The sequence below is a fragment of the Engystomops pustulosus genome, chromosome 4, assembly GCF_040894005.1.
Source record: "Engystomops pustulosus chromosome 4, aEngPut4.maternal, whole genome shotgun sequence".
Taxonomy (NCBI): Eukaryota; Metazoa; Chordata; class Amphibia; order Anura; family Leptodactylidae; genus Engystomops; species Engystomops pustulosus.
The window spans coordinates 208,709,608-208,731,313 of record NC_092414.1 but is presented as its reverse complement, the minus strand read 5'-3'; the positions used below and the strand labels follow the sequence as shown (position 1 = coordinate 208,731,313).

At 42.3% G+C, this 21,706-nt stretch overlaps 1 protein-coding gene across 1 annotated transcript in view; it reads right to left on the bottom strand.

The window, feature by feature from the left end:
- The window catches only part of LOC140128233 (A.superbus venom factor 1-like), a 114,757-nt gene that overhangs the window by 61,253 nt on the left and 31,798 nt on the right, over window positions 1–21,706 (bottom strand). The window contains exons 13-19 of the mRNA XM_072149788.1: window positions 21,457–21,660; window positions 12,901–13,062; window positions 12,695–12,824; window positions 12,517–12,591; window positions 12,217–12,417; window positions 5,325–5,436; window positions 4,139–4,224 (exon numbers count right to left, since the gene is read on the bottom strand). Coding sequence (XP_072005889.1) covers window positions 4,139–4,224; window positions 5,325–5,436; window positions 12,217–12,417; window positions 12,517–12,591; window positions 12,695–12,824; window positions 12,901–13,062; window positions 21,457–21,660 — 970 coding nt within the window. The remainder of the gene's footprint in view (window positions 1–4,138; window positions 4,225–5,324; window positions 5,437–12,216; window positions 12,418–12,516; window positions 12,592–12,694; window positions 12,825–12,900; window positions 13,063–21,456; window positions 21,661–21,706) is intronic.

The window sequence follows — 21,706 nt, the reverse complement described above, 5'->3', positions numbered from 1 at the left end:
CATTACATCACTACTGACAATAGATGATGTCACAGCTTATCTCCTCCCGCTCCCTGTACAATGACCTCTATATAGATAACACTAACCCATCATTACATCACTACTGACAATATATGATGTCACAGCTTATCTCCTCCTCCTCCCTGTAGAATTTCCTCTATATAGATAACACTGACTAATCATTACATCACTACTGACAATAGATGATGTCACAGATTATCTCCTCCCCCTCCCTGTACAATGACCTCGGTATAGATAACACTGACCCATCATTACATCACTACTGACAATAGATGATGTCACAGCTTATCTCCTCCCCCTCCCTGTACAATGACCTCTATATAGATAACACTGACCCATCATTACATCACTACTGACAATAGATTATGTCACTGCTTATCTCCTCCCCTCCCTGTACAATGACCTCTATATAGATAACACTGACCCATCATGACATCACTACTGACAATAGATGATGTCACAGCTTATCTCCTCCCCCTCCCTGTACAATGACCTCTATATAGATGACACTGACCCATATTTTCATCATTACTGACAATACATAATGTCACAGCTTATCTCCTCCCCCTCCCTGTACAATGACCTTTGTATAGATGACACTGACCCATTATTATATCACTACTGACAAAAGATGATGTCACAGCTTATCTCCTCCTCCCTGCACAATGACCTCTATATAGATAACACCGACCCATCGTTACATCACTACTGACAATAAATTATGTCACAGCTTATCTCCTCCCCCTCCCTGTACAATGACCTCTATATAGATATCACTGACCCATCATTGCATCACTACTGACAATAGATGATGTCACAGCTTATCTCCTCCTCCCTGCACAATGACCTCTATATAGATAACACCGACCCATCGTTACATCACTACTGACAAGAAATTATGTCACAGCTTATCTCCTCCCCCTCCCTGTACAATGACCTCTATATAGATAACACTGATCCATCATTACATCACTACTGATAATAGATGATGTCACTGCTTATCTCCTCCCCTCCCTGTACAATGACCTCTATATAGATAACACTGACCCATCATTACATCACTACTGACAATATATGATGTCACAGCTTATCTCCTCCCCCTCCCTGCACAATGACCTGTATATAGATAACACTGACCAATCATTATATCACTACTGACAATAGATGATGTCACAGCTTATCTCCTCCCCTCCCTGTACAATGACTGCTATAAAGATAACACTGACCCATTATTACATCACTACTGACAATAGATGATGTCACATCTTATCTCCTCCCCCTCCCTGTACAATGACCTTTATATAGATAACACTTAACCATCGTTACATCACTTCTGACAATAGATGATGTCACAGCTTATCTCCTCCCCTCCCTGTAGAATGACCTCTATATAGATAACACTGACCAATCATTACATCACTACTGACAACAGATGATGTCACAGCTTATCTCCTCCCCTCCCTGTACAATGACCTCTATATAGATAACACTGACCCATCATTACATTACTACTGACAATAGATGATGTCACAGCTTATCCCCCCCCCTCCCTGTACAATGACCTCTATATAGATAGCACTGACCCATCATTACATCACTACTGACAATAGATGATGTCACAGCTTATCTCCCCCCCCTCCCTGTACAATGACCTCTATATAGATAGCACTGACCCATCATTACATCACTACTGACAATAGATGATGTCACAGCTTATCTCCTCCCCCTCCCTGTACAATGACCTCTATATAGATATCACTGACCCATCATTGCATCACTACTGACAATAGATGATGTCACAGCTTATCTCCTCCCCCTCCCTGTACAATGACCTCTATATAGATATCACTGACTTATCATTAAATCACTACTGACAATAGATGATGTGACAGCTTATCTCCTCCCCCTCCCTGTACAATGACCTCTATATAGATAACACTGACCCATCATTACATCACTACTGACAATAGATGATGTCACAGCTTCTCTCCTCCCCCTCCCTGTACAATGACCTCTATATAGATAACACTGACCCAACATTACATCACTACTGACAATAGATGATGTCACAGCTTATCTCCTCCTCCTCCCTGTACAATGACCTCTATATAGATAACACTGACCCATCATTACATCACTACTGACAATAGATGATGTCACAGCTTATCCCCCCCTTCCTGTACAATGACCTCTATATATATAACACTGACCCATCATTACATCACTACTGACAATAGATGATGTCACAGCTTCTCTCCTCCCCCTCCCTGTACAATGACCTCTATATAGATAACACTGACCCAACATTACATCACTACTGACAATAGATGATGTCACAGCTTATCTCCTCCTCCTCCCTGTACAATGACCTCTATATAGATAACACTGACCCATCATTACATCACTACTGACAATAGATGATGTCACAGCTTATCTCCTCCCCCTCCCTGTACAATGTCCTCTAAATAGATAACACTGACCTATCATTACATCACTACTGACAATAGATGATGTCACAGCTTATCTCCTCCTCCTCCCCGTTCAATGAACTTTATATGGATAACACTGACCCATCATTAAATCACTACTGACAATAGATGATGTCACAGCTTATCTCCTCCTCCTCCCTGTACAATGACCTCTATATAGATAACACTGACCCATCATTACATCACTACTGACAATAGATGATGTCACAGCTTATCTCCTCCCCCTCCCTGTACAATGTCCTCTATATAGATAACACTGACCCATCATTACATCACTACTGACAATAGATGATGTCACAGCTTATCTCATCCTCCTCCCTGTACAATGACCTCTATATAGATAACACTGACCCATCATTACATCACTACTGACAATAGATGATGTCACAGATTATCTCCTCCCCCTTCCTGTACAATGACCTCTATATAGATAACACTGACCCATCATGACATCACTACTGACAATAGATGATGTCACAGATTATCTCCTCCCCCTCCCTGTACAATGACCTCTATATAGATAACACTGACCCATCATTACATCACTGCTGATTACTTCATTATTTTAAAAAAAATTAGCTTTTTAGAGTTTAAATACCAACTGGCAAAGCTAAAAATAGACAATTTTTTTCTAGAATTAAATAGACCCAAACACATCCTTATTAGTAGAATAATAAAACAATTTTTCTTTTCAGCAAAGTTGTTGTTTTCAACATGCAAATCAAGTTTACAATTTTTTTTTTACAAATTTGATATATTTTGAAGTGTTACTGACCTGTAAATACAGTTATCATGTTTAGTTATATAATAAGAAAATTCTTATTATTATTTGATAAGAAAATTCATCAGAATTGCGATTTTCTAGATCCTTTCCACTGATCAAATTTTATTAAACGTTTATTAATTAGTGCACATCTACTTCTTAGAACCATGTGTCTCTATGGTGACAGACTTCAAGCTAATGGGGCTCATTTACTAAGGGTCCACGGACTGCACTATCGTCAGAATATCCGACGATTTCCAATGTGCGCCGCATTTAGAAGGGTTTTTGCCGCACGCAATCGGCTTTCATGCAACGGGGGGCGTGGCCGTTGACCAACCCAACTCATTCGGACTAAGCGCAGGATTTAGAATTCAAATTGTGTCGCAAGACATGAACTCACATACACCGGGAAGAAGATGGTGAACTCCGGCGGACTTGGCGGGGAAGCGATAGATGCAGGATCTTGGGGGCAGGATCTTAGTGAATTGCGGCAGACTTCATCCTCGTCGGACAACGCACCTCAGGGATTGCGCAGGGATCGGCTAAGTAAATGTGCCCCAATGTGTTAGATATAAAGAAGAGGAGTGGAGAGGGTGATGCATGACTGCAGGATAATATATTTGGTCTATAGTCTATTTTTCAGTATCACATATAGGTCTGTATTGGATCTGTACACACTAAGCATGGGAAATTTGTGGATTCATTTTGGAAACACTGGAGTAATATAAAGTATCTATAATCTATCACCCCTTATCTATGAGAAAAAAAAAATCTTATTAATAATACATCCATCTGTGTTACCTCTCCCTGTCCAGCACATCTGGATATACAGTGTCGACTTAGGAGGAGGAAAGAAGTAACTTACCTTTATTTTCAGACAGACTTACAGCCAGAACTTCCCATGTGGTGATTGTATCTTGTAGGTGAATCTTAAAAGATTTGCTTGAAATTCTATTAAAAAGTCAAAATAAAACCATAGTGTAAAAACCCTTGACCCTTAGCAAATTTATATATATATATATACAAAAATGATTAATTTTTTTTTCTCTCCAAAACAGCACCTCCCTTGCCCATGGATTGTGCCTGGGAAAAGATTTCTACAGAATTTGCTTGGAATTAAACAAAGCCACAATAAAAAATGCAAAGACTTATCTAAGGAGGGGGGATGGGGGGATGGGTCACCCAGACTTTCAGCTGTCTAAAACGAAACATCAAATTGTGCTTCCGCTGTTTAAGATCATGAGCAGTCAGCTGCTGCTGAGTCATTCACAATCAAGACTATTAATAAAATAAATACCAGCAGCAAATATACTGCATACAAATAGATGTACCGGAAGTGAGTATACCAGAAATATTGATATCCCCTTGTAGTGAGTGTCCTGCTAATGTGCCATTAAAACCATACCACACCCATACATATGGAACAGCAGTGAATGTACTACACATAAATATATAACAGCAATAAATGTACTGACAGCTGGAGTTCTTGGACAAAAAAGAGTGTCTGGTAAAGGACTCAGGCAATGCAATGAATTTATCGCATTGCTTCCCTCATAGAGAAGGCACAGGTTGATGTATTTATCCCTGCACGGATTTATTATCAATTATATTTGTGTCTTAAAGAAACACATTGGGTTCCCGTGCCAAAGCAGGTCCAGCTCATCTATTCTTCTACAATTCATGTGAAAGGTTTTTTGGGACGCAACTATTGATGACCTCTCCTTTGGATCGTTGAGAATCTGACACAGGGCACCGTTGAGGATGAGCTGTATGATAAGGTATCAGTGTTTCAACAAGGTCATTGTCATGCATAGTACAGTGGATGTGCTTGGTACTGCAGCTAAGCCTTATTAACTTCAGTAGGAATTAAAAGAAACCAGGCCATGTAACTGATGGATGCAGCGTCATTAACAAGGAATCTGCTGAGCAGCTTTGAAGACCAGACCACAAAAACATTTTAATACTGATGAGGACCTTTTATAAGTTAAGGCTTTCAATATCATAACTACTAAAACTTCTCAATGACTTGACAGACCATATGTTATACTCACCCTTTATCATCAGGGATTTCATCCATTGTCTTTGTGACCCAGAGCCAGGTTTGAGGAAACTGTGACCTGATTACAATTTCAGAATCATCAATGTAATCGCTGTCCTCATCATCTGATGGACAAAAAAAATAGTTATCCTTTAAAAAAGTACGTGTAGTATGTTAGATGAGAGAAATTAAATGCTCACAACTCAATTTCATGATTGATTTTGACAATAAGTTTTAGGGGCTTTCTTCCAGCAGCAATGGGTCTTGAAATTTGAGAAAATTATTTATTTGGTTAGACAACTACAACACCCAATGCTCCTCAATAGAGGAACTCGTTTAAGGGGTTATATCCTGGACAGTATATGTCCTAGACAGAAATTGATTCCAACTCTAGGACCCCTTTCCCAATGCTTAATAAAAAAACAGTTTCTACCTGTTAGCCAGTTGAAGAAATTCCCATTGCTTTTGATAGGTCAAATAAAGTAACCTTCTTGAGATTGTGAAACCTGATGAAGGGACCTAAGCTTAGTTAGCCATTAAAAGATATCATTGGCCAGGGGGGTATTGGCCTGGATGAGTTTGAGAGCAGACGTGTAGTTCTGAGCTCCGTCTTCGTGACCTACATAAGCCACTATAGACAGCGACACCAAGCATAAAGATCACCCTACGGGCATTACAGAAGTTGCCAGCACCATGATGACACGCAAGAGGACAGTTAAAAGTGGCCCTAAACGACTTACCGATTTCTTCTCCGCGTGGAACGCTGGACAAGAAGCGATCCAAGATGGCGCCGAGAGCATAAGACATGAGGTGACGGGAGAATTAGCGAATACTCCAGTGGCATCACCTGCCTAAACGAACTCTTCAAGGCAGCATAAGAGCCCACGCTCACCTGAGACAGCGCAAAATGAAGAGGCACAGGCAGAACCCTTGGAGCAGCGACGCTTGGATGGCGGGAGAATTAAAATGGCGCCCGACCACGCGTGGCACCCTGAGTCTCCAAGCTGCAGCCCGGATAAGCAGAGACCCCGCTGGTCAGAGCTACATACAGAGGGGGAACAAGACATCGCTACACTGCTAACGGGTGAGTCTGACCCCCTGTTAGAAATCCCCTCCTCAGAACAACCAGCATCAGAAACTTTTATCAAACATATGATGTTGGCTTTCAGAGGGTTCATCCATAAGGACTATTTGTCTATGCATAACCAGACAAAGATGCTGATCGATGATCTAGGGACGAGAGTTGACCACCTAGAAGACAAAATGGAGGAGGTTACAAACTCCCATAATTAGCTGATAGAAGCCCATTATGCATTGGAAGAGGAGGTAAAAGACATGAAGCTCAAAATAGCGGACATGGAAGATCATGGAAGGCGTAATAATGTGAAATTCAGAGGTGTCCCAGAATCAGTTCCCCCAGCGGAGCTAAAAGACTACCCCACAGCGCTCATACATGCTACGCTACCAGCGGCACCACTAACGGAGTGCCTCATAGATAGGGCACATAGGTTGCCCAAACCGAAAGCAATTCCAGACAATTTGCCTAGAGATGTCCTTGCGAGACTGCACTATTTTCACACTAAAGAGGCCCTGATGTTATACTCCAGGAAGGCACAGAAACTACCGGAACCTTATGCACATATAAAAATGTATGCAGATTTATCGCAAGCCACACTACAAGAAAGAGAGAAGTTTCTACCCAAAACCTCGACGCTGCGGAAGCACAAAATGTTATACAAATGGGGCTTCCCTACGAACCTGATCATCAGACGGGATGGCACAACCCATGTATTGACGAAACCAGAAGAAGGAATCAAGCTACTTCAATCTTGGGGCTTGTCTATTAGTATTATAGACCAGCTACCGAAAAAGGTACCAGAAATTCCAATGGACTGGCAAGTAGTGTGAATACTTGATATTTAATTGTTATGTTTAAATGTTAGGCCAAGAAGGACTTTCAGGTGGACTGATACCCCCTTCAATTTGATGCAGGAAACTGCTATACCTGCACTGTTGTCCTTAGCCCATCTGGCTATCCATGAAGTTAGTGTTCAGAAAGCTTGGTGGAGGCAGCAGGACCTAACTGTCCCGGCCTCTACCAAAATGTTTTTTAGGTTAAAGTTATTATGTCTTAAAGTTGTAAGAATTTTGTCTTCACGAGTAAGTAACTACAGTTATTACACCATAGAGAAGAAAGGTGGGGCTCATAGCAGATACTATAGAAAGGGAATATGGAGATGAACATAATGAGCCTAAATGTAAAAGGGCTCAATTCACCCTTTAAAAGGGCCTCTATTTGGAAAGACACCAAAAAAGCTAAAGCCAACATTTTTTGCCATCAAGAGACACATTTTAAGGAAGGGATAGTCCCACAAGTTGCCCACAAGAACTACCCACATGTCCAATGCACCAACTGAAAAAGCGGGAGTCTTAATAGCAATTAAGAGAGATGAGGAGATAACAATTACAAATGTACTGATGGATGGCGTGGGGAGGTTCCTTGCCCTTGTATGTTCAATAAATAATACCTTTTACACGATAGTCAATGTTTATGCCCCAAATTCTGGACAAGTGAGATTCCTTAATACAATTATCAAAAAGGTGAAAAAGGTTGGGAAAGGCAAATTATAAATTTTTGAAGATTTTAACATCATCCCTGATTGTAGGATGGACTCAACGGGCAGGGGCAGGGTGCCTCCTCCATCCCTGATGTCTTTGTTGCACAAAGAAGGTCTATACGATACGTTCCGTTGTCTTAACTCATCAGCAAAAGAATAGACATTTTATTCACACAGACATAGGTCGTTTACTGGGATAGACGCGCTGACACAAGTAAGCAAATAAGGAATAGGAACAATGACATGGTCTGACCACTCGCCCACTTTCACCACACTATCGTTCTCGCATCTCATACCTAACCAGAATAGGTGGTGTAACCGACCCTTTCTCTATACTCTCCCCTCATACAAAAGGAGTATAACACAGGCAATTCTAGATTATTTTCACCATAATGTTGAATTATAAGTGGACCTATTTAACTTGTGGCAATCCCATAAAGTAGCAGTGAGAGGCGCTTTAATTCAAATGGAGATACAACATAATAAGAAAAAGGAAAAAGCGGTCTCAGGATTACTCCACAAAGTCAAACTTGAGAAAGCAGCACAACACTCGGCCGCAGTTAATATACACACACAACTGACAGAGACTAGACAGGCGTTGAGAGCAGCTCTGTTGTCAGAATATGACAAAACCATGTCTTCAATCAAGGCTTCGTACTATACCTCGTAATATTCATAATATACAATAAACCGAGTATGGGTCAAGCCTAAAAAAGTCAAAAATAAAATCCTATTCTTATATAACAACTCGAACCCCCGCATTAAGGAAACACACCCACTTAAAATAGCAAATATGTTTAGGGACTTTTATGAGTCCTTGTATAACTTCGGATATCTATATTTAATAAAGCAATGAAGGTAGGATCGATGCCCCCAAAAATGTTAGAAGCATCTATTACCACTCTCCCCAAACCAGGCAAAGAACCAACTTCTCCACCGAATTTTAGGCCAATATCATTACTAAAATAATTGCTTGCAGGTTACTAGATATCCTTCCCACACTTATACATTATGATCAAGTGGCTTTCACAAAGGGAGACAAGCACCCGACGGAACCAGAAGAATACTTCACTTGATCTCAGTAATGGAGGCCTCTCGAACGCCTTCTTTGCTTTTCATTTTGGATGCAGAGAAGGCGTTCAACAGGATCCACTGGGGGAACGCATTCTCCATACTAACTAAATTTGGATTCCAGGGACCTATCTACAAAGCTATTCAGGCCCTATATTCCTGCCCGATAGCGAGGGTACTCGCAAATGGATACAGCTCAGATGCTTTTAAAATCACAAATGGAACCCGACAAGGGTGCCCTCTATCCCCACTCATTTTTGTAATGGTGATGGAGCCCCTGGCGGAATACATCCGAATCAACACAAATATCTCGGGTATATCTGCAGGATTGAGGCAACACAAACTGGGCTTATTTGCTGACAACGTCATACTATCACTGTCTTTGATCCCCAAGTCGCTGAGAGAAACTCAGAAAGTGCTACAGGAATTTGGTGAGGTATCCTATTATAAAATGAATGTGAACAAATCCCAGATCTTAGGCATCAATTGTCCCCAAAGCTTAAGAGAAAGTATCAAGAAAGAGCTCCACTTCCAGTGGACAAATGACTTTATACCCGAAGTAGGGATAAAATTATGCAGCCCCCTGAAGTCCCTATCGAAAACGAATTTTGACCCTCTAATTACGGACTTGCAGAGAGAACTAGAAACTTATTCCAAACTAGAGCCGTCATGAATGGGCCGCATACCACTTTTTAAGATGATGGTGCTCCCCAAAATTCTTTACCTATTCCGTACTCTTATTATAACGCTCCCACATAGCATCTTAACTCGGCTACAGAAAATGGTTTTGGACTTCGTGTGGAACCATAAAAAACCTAGAGTTGCAGCGAAAACTTTAATGGCTTCAAAAGAGAGAGGTGGCATGGGGGTTCCCAACCTACCAAACTACTATAGAGCCATAATCATCCAACAAATGAGAAGATGGAGCATATATTCCAACTCCTCTAGCTGGCCTACAATAGGAACATCTCTATCAGGGGGGAAATCCCTTCATGCATGTTTTGACTCCGTAATCCTCCCTGAAATACAATCCCCTACAATAAAAGCAACTATAGACACTTGGAAGTCACTGTTGAGTATCCTCCCGAACTCGTACCCTAGTAAAACCCTACAGATTCCTATCCAAACACTAGAATATATTATTCCGGGGGTCTCATTAGAAAATTATTGAAAAGTAGGAAAACTTCCAGCTGAGCACGGAGAGTCGGCAAATGGATAAGCCATGAATAAGGTCGTGTACCGAAATGCGTAGGCTTGTAGCCTTTATGTCTTTTCTTCAATCCTATGTACTGTGATGTACGTCTATTTTTAAAAGGATCTAATAAATATTGCCATTTTTTATCCATTTGCCGACTCTCTGTGCTCAGCTGGAAGTTTTCCTACTTTTCAATCATTTGCTCTGTGTGCACCTGTGGCCAAGGTTGTCCGTGCAGGAGCTATTGGAGTCGGAGAATTGAATTGCCTGGACTGTTTGGTGAGCTGATCTCTTTTTGAAAGTATTTCCTTTCTATTGAAATTTTTCCATTAGAAAATTAGGTACATCAAGGCATTACAAATGTACAAGACCTATACGTTCAGGACAGGTTAATGACATTCCAAGAGGCAGCTCAGAAATTCCAACTAGCCAATAGAGATATGTACTTATACTCCCAAGTCACCCACTGCCTAAAGGAAGGCAGGACTCCACAAAACCCAAATCCCTATCCCACTATTTGAGCTTATAACTCATCCGACAGGGGGGAAAGAACAGAACATCAAACACATTTACAACTTATGTCAAGGAGAACTGACAGTTACCAAACTACCCTCACACCTTAAGTGGCAGCTTGAATTACAATCTGATATAACACAAAAACAATGGAATACTGCATGTTACTGGGCTAAGAAAGCAACCATGAATGCTAACTTATTAGAGGTTCATCTCAAAATTCTGAACAGGTGGTATTTGACTCCAAATAGAATTTCCTAGATTTTCCCAGGATCCTCTAATCAGTGCTGTAGAAACTGTGGTGGGAAGGGTTCCCTACTCCATGTTTTTTGGGGATGTCCAGTACTGTCCACATTTTGGAAGGAGGTATTTCAAATGTGTGCCACAGTAGCAGAACATGACATAACATTAAATCCCCGACTAGCAGTTCTAGGGGTAGATCTGCACACGATACCTAAAAAAGCGAGATAATGGTGGGCCACATTATCCTAACAGCGAAACTCCTCATAGCTAAGGGATGGAAAAACCAGAGCGCACCATCAATCATCTCCCTTTTAGATAGATTAGCAGAACATTGCACGTTTGAGCGTCTAGTAGCCCTACGGAACCAAACACTGACCAAATTCCAGGCAACTTGGGACAAGTGGGACCTTATACCCATCACTATCACCATGCGGCGCAGGTTTATCCGACTAAATAATATGAATGAAAGGTGGGCACATATGCCTTCGTCTACCCTAAGGTAACCCACTACACAAGTACATAGTAGCTCACACCCTACTGTCTGTGGTAAAAATTTTATCAAAACGAAGCAGAGACACTTTGCTCTGTTTTGCTCGTGAAGACTAAGGTTGCTAATGTTAATGTGGTTGTTGTTGTTACATGCAACTTTATAACAGAGGTGAAAGAATTAGATAAATGTGAAATTATGCTGACGAGAAATGATATCAAGTCAGAATAATATGGCTGTAACCTCATGTTATTGTAAATATAAAACCTCAATAAAAATTGATTTAAAAAAAAAAAAAAAGTTCATTTATTTGACCTATTAAAAGCAACAGGAAGTGATGCCAAGACAAATGGAGAGTTGGCCAAGCAACTAGACGCGGCTAAGTTTGGTGCTTCCATACAAATGGATTGCTTGGGCAGTGGCCACAGATACATGGCCAGCTTTCAATTCAGACTGTAGCCTTAAAGGTCATAAATAAATGAATACCAGCTCAGAGGATTCCTATGAGTCAATTTAGTCATACTGAACTACTGAAACAAGTAGGAATTGTCTTAAAAGGAGAAGTTCTTCAATTAAAATTTATCCTTGATACCTTCCAAAATAGTGGATTATATAACATAATATCCTGCTGTCCACCGATAAATAATCAGTTTATGATCCTGAAGTCAGCTGATACTGAACCTGCAACTTGCCCTCTTTCAACAATCAGGGAGATTTTTCAATTTTCTTTGTATTTTATGAGTTGGATCTTTGCCACTTTGTAGTATAATTTCCTTACTTCTTGCATCGTCATCATCTTTATGAAGTTCTTTCTCAAGTTCTATTTGCTTTTTGATGTGTTTGCAGCAGTCCAGGAAAGCGTCAATACATTTTTGTCCATCCTGAATATGGCGTGTCCGACGTTCACAGGTATGACCCATGGGGTTTTTAAGCATACCATCCTTACAACATGTCTTCTCCAGTCCTGAGTATTGTGATGCTGGAAGGAGAAGGAAGATCATTGTGAACATAGTAACTTCTCCAAAACACACACAAGCCGGGAATTTGAGCAGGTGACCACTTATTCTCCAATCTTTACCTTTTTTGTCCCTTTCTTGAATCAGTATGGCTGAGGCACGTCGTCTTCGCTTTAGTTGAGGCTGACATATTGGCTCTGTGGAAAAATGTGACAAAAGTCAAAAGGATCTACTTTGTGATCAGTGGTGTTACTAAGTGACCAATCCCCAACCATTTTGGAAACATTTATAATGAATCACCTGATCTCTGAGGAGTTGTTATCTGGAAGTTTGTCTGCAGGGCAAGGCCGGAATCATAAAACACCCCTGGTGTATCGGCACCACTTCCCGGTGTGCAGCCAATGTCGTATCTTTCCACCGACTCCCAGAACTTTACAGAAGGAGAAAATACTCAGTGAAAACTGTAAACTGTTTTGAGAAACCATTTTTCCCTTTCAATGTTTCACCTTGCCCTGGTTGATCTTCAGTTTACTGTTGATCGCATAGACACCTCTATCCACAGCCACCAGTCCCACAGTAGCATTATAATCCGCTTGTAGCTTCAGCATCATGGAGGTTCCGGGTTGTTGAATCATATTGTCTCTGTCTTTCTCTCCTGTTACTCGCAGCTGTAGAAATGATACATTTGTTAACATCATTTATCTTCCCATTAGAATGTGGATCTTCTCATATATCACCACCTCTTCATCACAGCCCCTCCCTATTGGCATCTCTCAAGGTTCTGTCATGAGACCCCTACTATTCTCCATCTACACCTCTGGCCTAGGACAGCTCATTAAAGAGGACCTGTCACCCACAAAAATGCACTAGGAGCTGTTTACTAAAGTATTCATGAGGGAACGGGACTAGGAGGCGGTGACTGACGCATGAAGCCTGGACCGCCCCCTCATGAATACGCTCGACCACTTTGAGCATGGTCCAGCGTTCCTATTGTACACCACGGCACTGTTTGCTAGCTTTATCGGAGGGTCTGATACAGCTAGCAGTTTATCAATGCTAAAAATGGCGCAGCACTAGGAGATACCTACTTTAGTAAGCAGCTCCAGTGCCCTTTTTAATGGCTGACAAGTCCTCTTTAAGTCTCATGTCTTTCATTACCATTCCTATAAAGATGGCATAAAGATCTATATTTCTGGTCCAGATATCTCCTCTCTTCTAGACAGCATTCCAGAGAGAATTTTGTCATATTCTACTCCATATTGTCTTCTTTCCTCCACATAACACATCCCTCCGATGAGACCTAGTGTAACAAGCAGCGGGTTGTTAACTGGTTTGACTTTGGGTCCCACACAGGTATCAGACAGAAACAAACACCATACAGCAGGATTAGAAACCTTTCTTCAGGTGCAGAGGGTTTGCTGGAGTATATGCCTGGAGGTGCACGCTGATAGACTGGGACACCCTAATTCGGAATAGCCCTGCTACTTTAAGAAGGAGAGTGAGACGCCACCCGCGCCCTATGGCAGCTAGAGCCTGGCCGGACATGGCGGTGGAAGGTAAGTCTGCGAGGGGTAATGTGGCCAGAGGCAGAACTTGTTACCAGTGATACAGTCCCCCCTTTACGCTCCCTCTTCTTCTGACCTGAAGCGGACAGAAACCGTTTAATTAGGGCAAGGGCATCAATGTTCTCCTCAGCTTCCCAAGATCTTTCTTCTGGACCAAAACCCTTCCAGTCTACCAGGTAATAGGTTCATCTTCCTATTTTCTTGCAGTTCAGAATCTCCTTAACCTCATAAACATCACTAGTACCACCAAGAGCAGAAGCAGGAACAGAATCAGTGGTTTGAAAAGGTGAACATGAAAGGAGTTAACTATTCTGAGGGACGGAGGAAGATGGAGCTTGTAAGACACTGGGTTTATTTGCTGAAGAACCTCAAATGGTCCAAGGAATATGGGAACAAACGCCTCATTAGCCTCAGGAACCTCAGAGCTAGCCGGTGCAGGAAGAGGTACGGAAGGATGTAAGCTGCAAATAGTGAATGGAGATCCAGCAGTAGTTTAACTAGTATGATTGTTATAAGAGAATTCTGACATGGGAAGTTGATGCACCTAGTTATCCTGTAGAGCAGAAACAAATTGTCAGAGGTATCCCTCAATACTCTGATTGACACGTTCAACTTGACCATTGGTTGCTGGTAGGATAAATCTAATTTTAATCCCAGAAGTTTACACAGATCTCTCTGGAATTTTGATGTGAACTGTATGCCACAATCAGAGACAATGGGGGTCATTTACTAAGGGCCGGAATCGATTTTTTCGCCGAGTTTCCAGAAAATTTCCGATTTGTCCCAAATTGCCCCGGGTTTTTGGCACATGCACATGCGTCGGCGCCGGCATCAGATGGAAATCAGGGGGCAAGGCCTTCGGAAAACCCGATGGTTTCAGAAAAAAAGCAGAATTTTTTCTAAAAATGTGTTGCTTGACACGCGCTTACTTGCACCCAGCAACGGATGGTGAACTCCAGTGAATTCCGGCGTACTTCAGCGTAGCAGCGACACCTGGGGGATATCGGATGCACTACCTTAGGGAAACACCGGAAGACCCGAATCCTTGACAGAGAACCTGCCGCTGGATCGAGAATGGACCAGGTAAGTAAATCTGTCCCATTGTGAAAATGAAGTCAATGCAAGTGGAATATGTGCTGTGCCAATACAACTGGGGTGAAGGAGGAAGGCCTGTATTGAAATCAATGGCGATATGCTGCCAAGGCCAATCAGGAACTGGTAGGGGTAGAAGTAAGCCTGTTGGTTTGAAATGGGTACTTTTGTTCTGTGCACAATTAGAACATGCAAAAACATATTTACACACAATTTTAGGAATCGTAGGCCACCAGTTTGGATGTGAAGTAAAATCCAGAGCCTTAAGAGTTCCGGGGTGACCAGCAAACTTAGAATTGTGTCCCTAGGTTCAGATATTTTCTCTGTCAGCAGGCCAAACATAACTCTTTCCAGGTGGGATGTCTTTAACCTGAAGCAGAGCTACTGAGACAATTCTTGAATGTTTGATGATGTGCTAAGGGTCTTCTTCCTTGTCCATAGTCTCAAAAGTTCTGGAGAGAACATCAACATCAATGTTTTTGTCAGCAGGATGAAAATAAAGCTCAAAATCAAATATGGCAAAGAACAGTGACCATCTGGCTTGACACATTGCAGATTGTAGGTAGGTAAGATTCTAGTGGTCTGTATACATAATTAGAGGGTACATACATCCCTCCAAGATATGTCTCCACTCTTCCAGGGCTAACTTGTTGGCTAAAAGTTCATAATATCCAATGGAATAGTTTCTTTCTGCAAAGGAGAAGAACTTGGAGAAAAAGCCACAGGACAGGGATTTACCCTAACCATTCGTTTAGGAACAGAAGAGCTTCGGCATCGATGAGGCAACAATCTCCAGAAAGACTTGTAATGTGACGTCAGGATGATGAAGAACAGAGGCTGAAGTAAATTACCTTTTCAGCTCAGAAAAAGCAGATTCAGCCTCAGGAATCCAATTCTTTGCATTCACCCCCTTCTTCGTGAGAGCAGAGATGGGGCCAGTGAATGTGTAGAGAGGTTTGAGATAAATTGTCTGTAGAAGTTCTCAAGTCCTCAAAAACTTTGTATAGCAAGGAGCACTTTGTATATGCTGGAGCATTACACAGACCATAGAGCATCACCAGATACTCGTAGTGACCGTATCGAGTGTTGAATGCAGTCTTCCACTCGTCCCCTTCATGGATATGGATCAAGTTGTAGGCCCCTCAGAGATCCAACTTAGAGAAGACTTTAGCTCCACGGATCCTATCAAAGAGTTCAGAGATAAAAGACAAGGGATACTTGTTCTTGATGGTGATCTTATTCAAACTGCGTAAATCTATAAAAGGTCGAAGAGACCCATTCTTCTTTTGTACAAAGAAAAACACAGCTCCAGCTGGAGAAGAAGACATCCTTATAAAAACTCTCTTTATAGGTTCTCCTTGATATATTCAGACATGTCCAAAGTCTCTTGCATTAACAGATGATAATCCTGTCCAGGAGGAAGATCAATCGGACAGTCATATGGGAGAATGTAGTGGGAGAATCTCAGCCTCCTTTTTGTGGAAGAAATCTTCATAGGCAGCATACTGCACTAGAAGGTAGTGGCTCAGAGTTCACAGAAAGGACAGGGACTAGCGTAGGAACAAGGGGAGGCCCAGAAGAACTTGGTCCAAGGAATTGGGCAGAACAAAAAAAACAGATGCTCTCAGAGTGCATTGCCCCTATTTTCAGTGACAGGGGTTCAATGATGAACTCTCTCTGGAAAACATCTGCAATTTAGAGAGGAAAGAATACAGGCATCTCAAGGCGAGTCACAGGGAGTTTGTGCTCAAAACTCTTGAATGAAGTTGGGTACAGCTCCCACAATGAAGTTGGCTGCCATGCTCCCAGAAAGGATTATCCCATGGTAAAGCTTCTCCAGAAAGCAAGCAAACAATCAATGCCACCGCTCAGTAGGAAACAGATAAGCATGCAGCTCAAATGGATTAGATACCAGTTCAGGAATCCATGACAGGCTTTGGCACTTTCATCATAACGAGGTGGGAGTGGAAGCTGGTCAGCAGAACAGACAGAAGCTGCCAGACTGAGGAGCTGATGTGGCTGGGACCTTGGGTACTACAGGGGTTGCTGCAGAGTGTAGGTGATTAGCAATAGCCTGCATACGCTGATCCTGATTCTGGTGCAGATCATACATGTCCTCTTGCAAAGCTTGCACAGGTGTCTTGGCTTGGCCAGCAGGGTCCATGGCCTGAGCAAACTATAACAAGCAGAGGGTTGTGAAACCCCTGTGCTATATAACTGGTGTGACTTTGGGACTCACACTAAGGGCGTTAACCCTGGACCTCTCCGGTATTCAGCCTTTTACCCCTATACAGGGATCTGGAATCTTCTGTGGAGAGATCGTAATGCCTCTACCTCTTGTGGTCTCACTATAGATAGCAGCTGGCCCAGCGAGCACAGAAACACTGGTACCAAGGGGTCAGGCAAGGCGGGTAGTCAGTAAGAGTCCATTGTGTTAAGCAGAACGCACTGGTTTCAGATGACATCTTGTGTACTGTCAGCCATGTTAGATCAAGCAAACATTTTAGTTGACCTCTGTCCAGTTAAATGTCATGATTCAGCCATTTTTGTGTAACCTGTTATTTTTGTGACACTTGTTATAGATGATTGTTCTCCTCCTTATCTTGTTCTCTAGCATTGCTTATCCCTTGTTTTGGTTAGTAAGAAGCTTCTGGAGACATTGGGGCAGATTTACTTACCCGGCCATTCGCGATCCAGCGGCGCGTTCTCTGCGCTGGATTCGGGTCCGGTTGGGATTTCTTAAGGCAGTTCCTCCTGCTGCGCTGAAGTTCCCCAACACGCACTGGAATACACCGAGCCGAGCTGAAGGTAAGTGCAAGCTCCGCGACAGATTTTTGCAGCGGTTTTTCCGAATCCGTAGGGTTTTCGTTCGGCCACGCCCCCAATTTCTGTTGCCTGCATGCCAGTGCCGATGCGCCAATCCGATCGCGTGCGCCAAAATCCCGGGGCAATTCAGGGGAAATCGGCGCAAATTGAAAATATTCGGGTAAAACGCCAGGAAAACGCGAATCGGGTGCTTAGTAAATGACCCCCATTATCTGTACATTCTGAAGATAAACATGTCTGTGAACAAGGGCTATTAACTTTTTCCCAGAATGTGCTGGTGAATTCATTATGGCCAATAGCATTGCAGTATTCTATTCATGCCTCTTTGATTACTCTTCTGTCCTTTTTTGATATACGACTGTTTGTGAAATAAACTGAGAGAAGATTTTTACATGCACTAAGAGACTGAAGTGTGTCTTGGTTTATGTTAAAGTCCCAGTACCGGGACAACCATGAAAGTGTTAATTTGAAAGTCACTGTACAACAAGAAGGGCAGTTAAGCCCTAGATAAAAATCTCTAACATTATTTGGATTTGACTGGGTTGGGCATACTTTTATGGACATCTGACCATCGAGGTGAACTCCGCAGGAGTCCAGGCGGCCAGTGACCAGCACTCGTCGGGGTAAGTCATTTCTGTTTCACTGGTTGAAAGGATTGGGTAAAGTCATCTCCTTGTGTGATATTATGTACTTTGCCTTAAATGTCCATATATAACAGTATGCTCACTATAATGTGGCAAAGGATCACTTGTATGGTGACTGACAGAGACTGGACAGTGACAGATGGTCATACATTCTGTGATGTTAGCTGAAGCTGTGAGACGGGAAGTAGTAACCCTTAGATGTTAGAGTGAGAGATATTCTGTTGTGAAAGTCAAATTATCATAGTGTCTATAGTACTGTTTGACTGGTGCCATAGAGGCATAGAGCTCAATTTGTGCACATGCAGAGGAGACCCGCCCTGGCCAGGTGCGCATTCAGCTCCTTTCGGGGAGTCTGAACAACTTTGTGGATGACTGTAAGAACTAGTAGTGACTTGGTCAAGAGTCATTAAGAGAGTTGACTTGGTAAAGAGTGAAGGAGAGAGTAGTTCAGTAAAGAGAGTTGACTTGGTAAAAGAGTCAATAAGGGAGACTTGGTAAAGAGTCCTCTGTGGAACTCTGATATCTAGTTTCTTTGGGGTCGGTCACACGAGGTGTTGGATTCGCTGTAGCTGTGGAGACAAGTTTGGCATTGTTGCAGTTGTGGACATTTAAGATGGGAAGAGAACAGGGTAAATTGGAATTGAGCCAATTGCATTGCAGATAAAGGGAAAGGGGACTTGTTTTTCACATCAATGGAAAGATGCACAGACAGAAGATTGGCTTGATGTAAGTAGACAGAAGGTTGTTGAGTTAAGTAGGACTGATGGAAAAGTGCAAAGTTGATATAATAGACATAAAGGCTGGTAGTATTTTGTTGAAAAGAAAAGAAAAATAGTGAAGGTTTGAGAGTTTTGGGATGTGTCAGATGATCTGATGATTGTACAAGTGAGAAAACTTAATCAAATTTGCAAACAGACACTTAGAGCCCCTGACTTTGACGGACAGAGTGACAGGAATCCTTCAGAGTGCCCATAAAGAAAGAGACAGGCGATAAGGGACATTTCAAAGTTTTTGATGTAGAAAGAATTTGAAAAAAAGAGATTTTATTATATTTTCCTCGGGAGGGAAAGATGGCGTCTGGAATGCAGACTTCACCTCTGTATCCGGTGGTTAGAGAAGATGGCACGCCCTACCATTTTTCAGTGGTGGCCATCTTAAGACAGTTATATTCCCTTCAAGTCCCTGAAAGTTAATTGCCTATGACTCTACTCTGTGTCTTGGTTTATGTTCAAGTCCCGGTACCGGGACAACCATGAAAGGGTTAATTTGAAAGTCACTGTACAACATGAAGGGCGGTTAAGCCATAGATAAAAATCTCTAACAGTAGTGAAGGAAGGCAGCATTCAGTCAGAATCCAGGGACAGGCAGAGGGTTGTGGCAGACAGTTCAGGCTCAAGAAACAATCTGGTGTAGTAAAGCAGGGAGCGCAGATCAAATCAGAGTCAGGAGCAACTGAGGGTCATACACGGGTAGCAGACAGAAACAAACACCATACAGCAAGACTAGTAAGCTAGGAACTTTTGCTTAGGTGCGGAGAAAAGGGCATCCTGGGGTATATGGCTGGTAGTGCACGCTAGTAGACTAGGACAGCCTAGTTGGGAAACGCCCTGCTCCTTTAAGAAGGAGAGAAAGACACCGCCGCTCCCTGATGGAGCTAGAACATGGCCGGACATGGTGGCTGAAGGTATGCCTGTGACAGGGAATCCGATCAGGTATGTGTCATGTTCCATTATTATTTTTGAATGGGTGGAATATCTATGATAATTCATGTGGTCTGTGATCTGCAACAGGAAGTGAAGTGACTTCATTTGTGGCAGAAGAGGACACCCACTTAGCATGGCATGTTGTGTCACATGATGTCACTTATTTCAGGGTTTAATAGGATATATTACACAATGGGGCTCATTTACTAAAGGTCTGCGGACCGCATATGCGTCAGATATTTCTACGATTACCAATTTGTGCTGCATTTAAAAGGGGATTATGGCGCACGCGATAGGATTTTGGCACAATTGCGCCAGCTTTCATTCGACAAAAATCAGGGGGCGGGATGTCGGCCGATCCGACGGATTCGTACCGAGCGCAGGAATTAACATTTAAATTGTGTTGCAAGACAATGCACCTACATACATACGGCAAGAAGATGGTGAACTCCGTTGGATCTGATCGGGGAAGCGACACAAGCAGGAAATTGGGCGCAGGATCTTAGTGAATCGCGGCGGAGTTCAAGATCGTCGGACAACGCACAGCTCGGATCGCAATAGGACCGGGTAAGTAAATGTGCCCCAATGTATTTATACAGTACTCATTCATTGTTAGCTCAAATGAATCTTCCAAGATATTGTTGTACTGATAGATCAATAAGGAAGAAAGAACCAATTGGACAAAAAGTTATGAAAAATAAGAAGATTATAGGGGAAGAAATGTAATAGAATCGAATGGGGTGTTAGAATTTGGCAAGCAGTCATTATAGTAAAATACATTTTGGACTATTGAATGCTTAACATTAATCAGCAATTATCTCAGTGTATGACTGTATTGTTTTCAATATGAAAAATAAATCTAAAGTGCAGTAATAGGTGAGCTTTATTACCAAAGAGTTTGGAAGAGTTTTTTAGAGCAGTATATGGGAATTCAGGAAGACTAAGGCTGCATTCACACGACTGTCGGGGGCACAAGCTTACGTACATCCCCCATAGATGGCAATGGGCGCACGGAGCGATACAGTGTGGCACATGTGCACACATGTTTAGTTACGACGCAGTGCACCATGCATCGCAATGGAGAAGTGAGGAATGAACACTCCTCCTCTTCACGGCGAACATACAGGCTACAGCCCGGCGGGCATAAGTTTGTGTGAATATAGCCTACTACTGTGCTATAACTGACACCCAAACTAAAATAATACAAACTCTCAATAAAATTAGTATCTTACCGTTCCCATACAAGTATCTTCCACATCAATCCATAAAGAGTCGGCTACAACCTCCCGGTGAGATCCAGTGCTCACGGTATAATAAGCCAAAATGCGGAAGGATGGGATAAATTCTTCTGTTAACAACAGTGACATAGTAACCAGAGTCTGGCCTTTACTCCTCTCCTGTGTCCCCACCTTCATTATTCGACCTTTGTTCATGATCTGCATAAATACAACATTAGAGAGATGAATTATGCATCTAGAAATT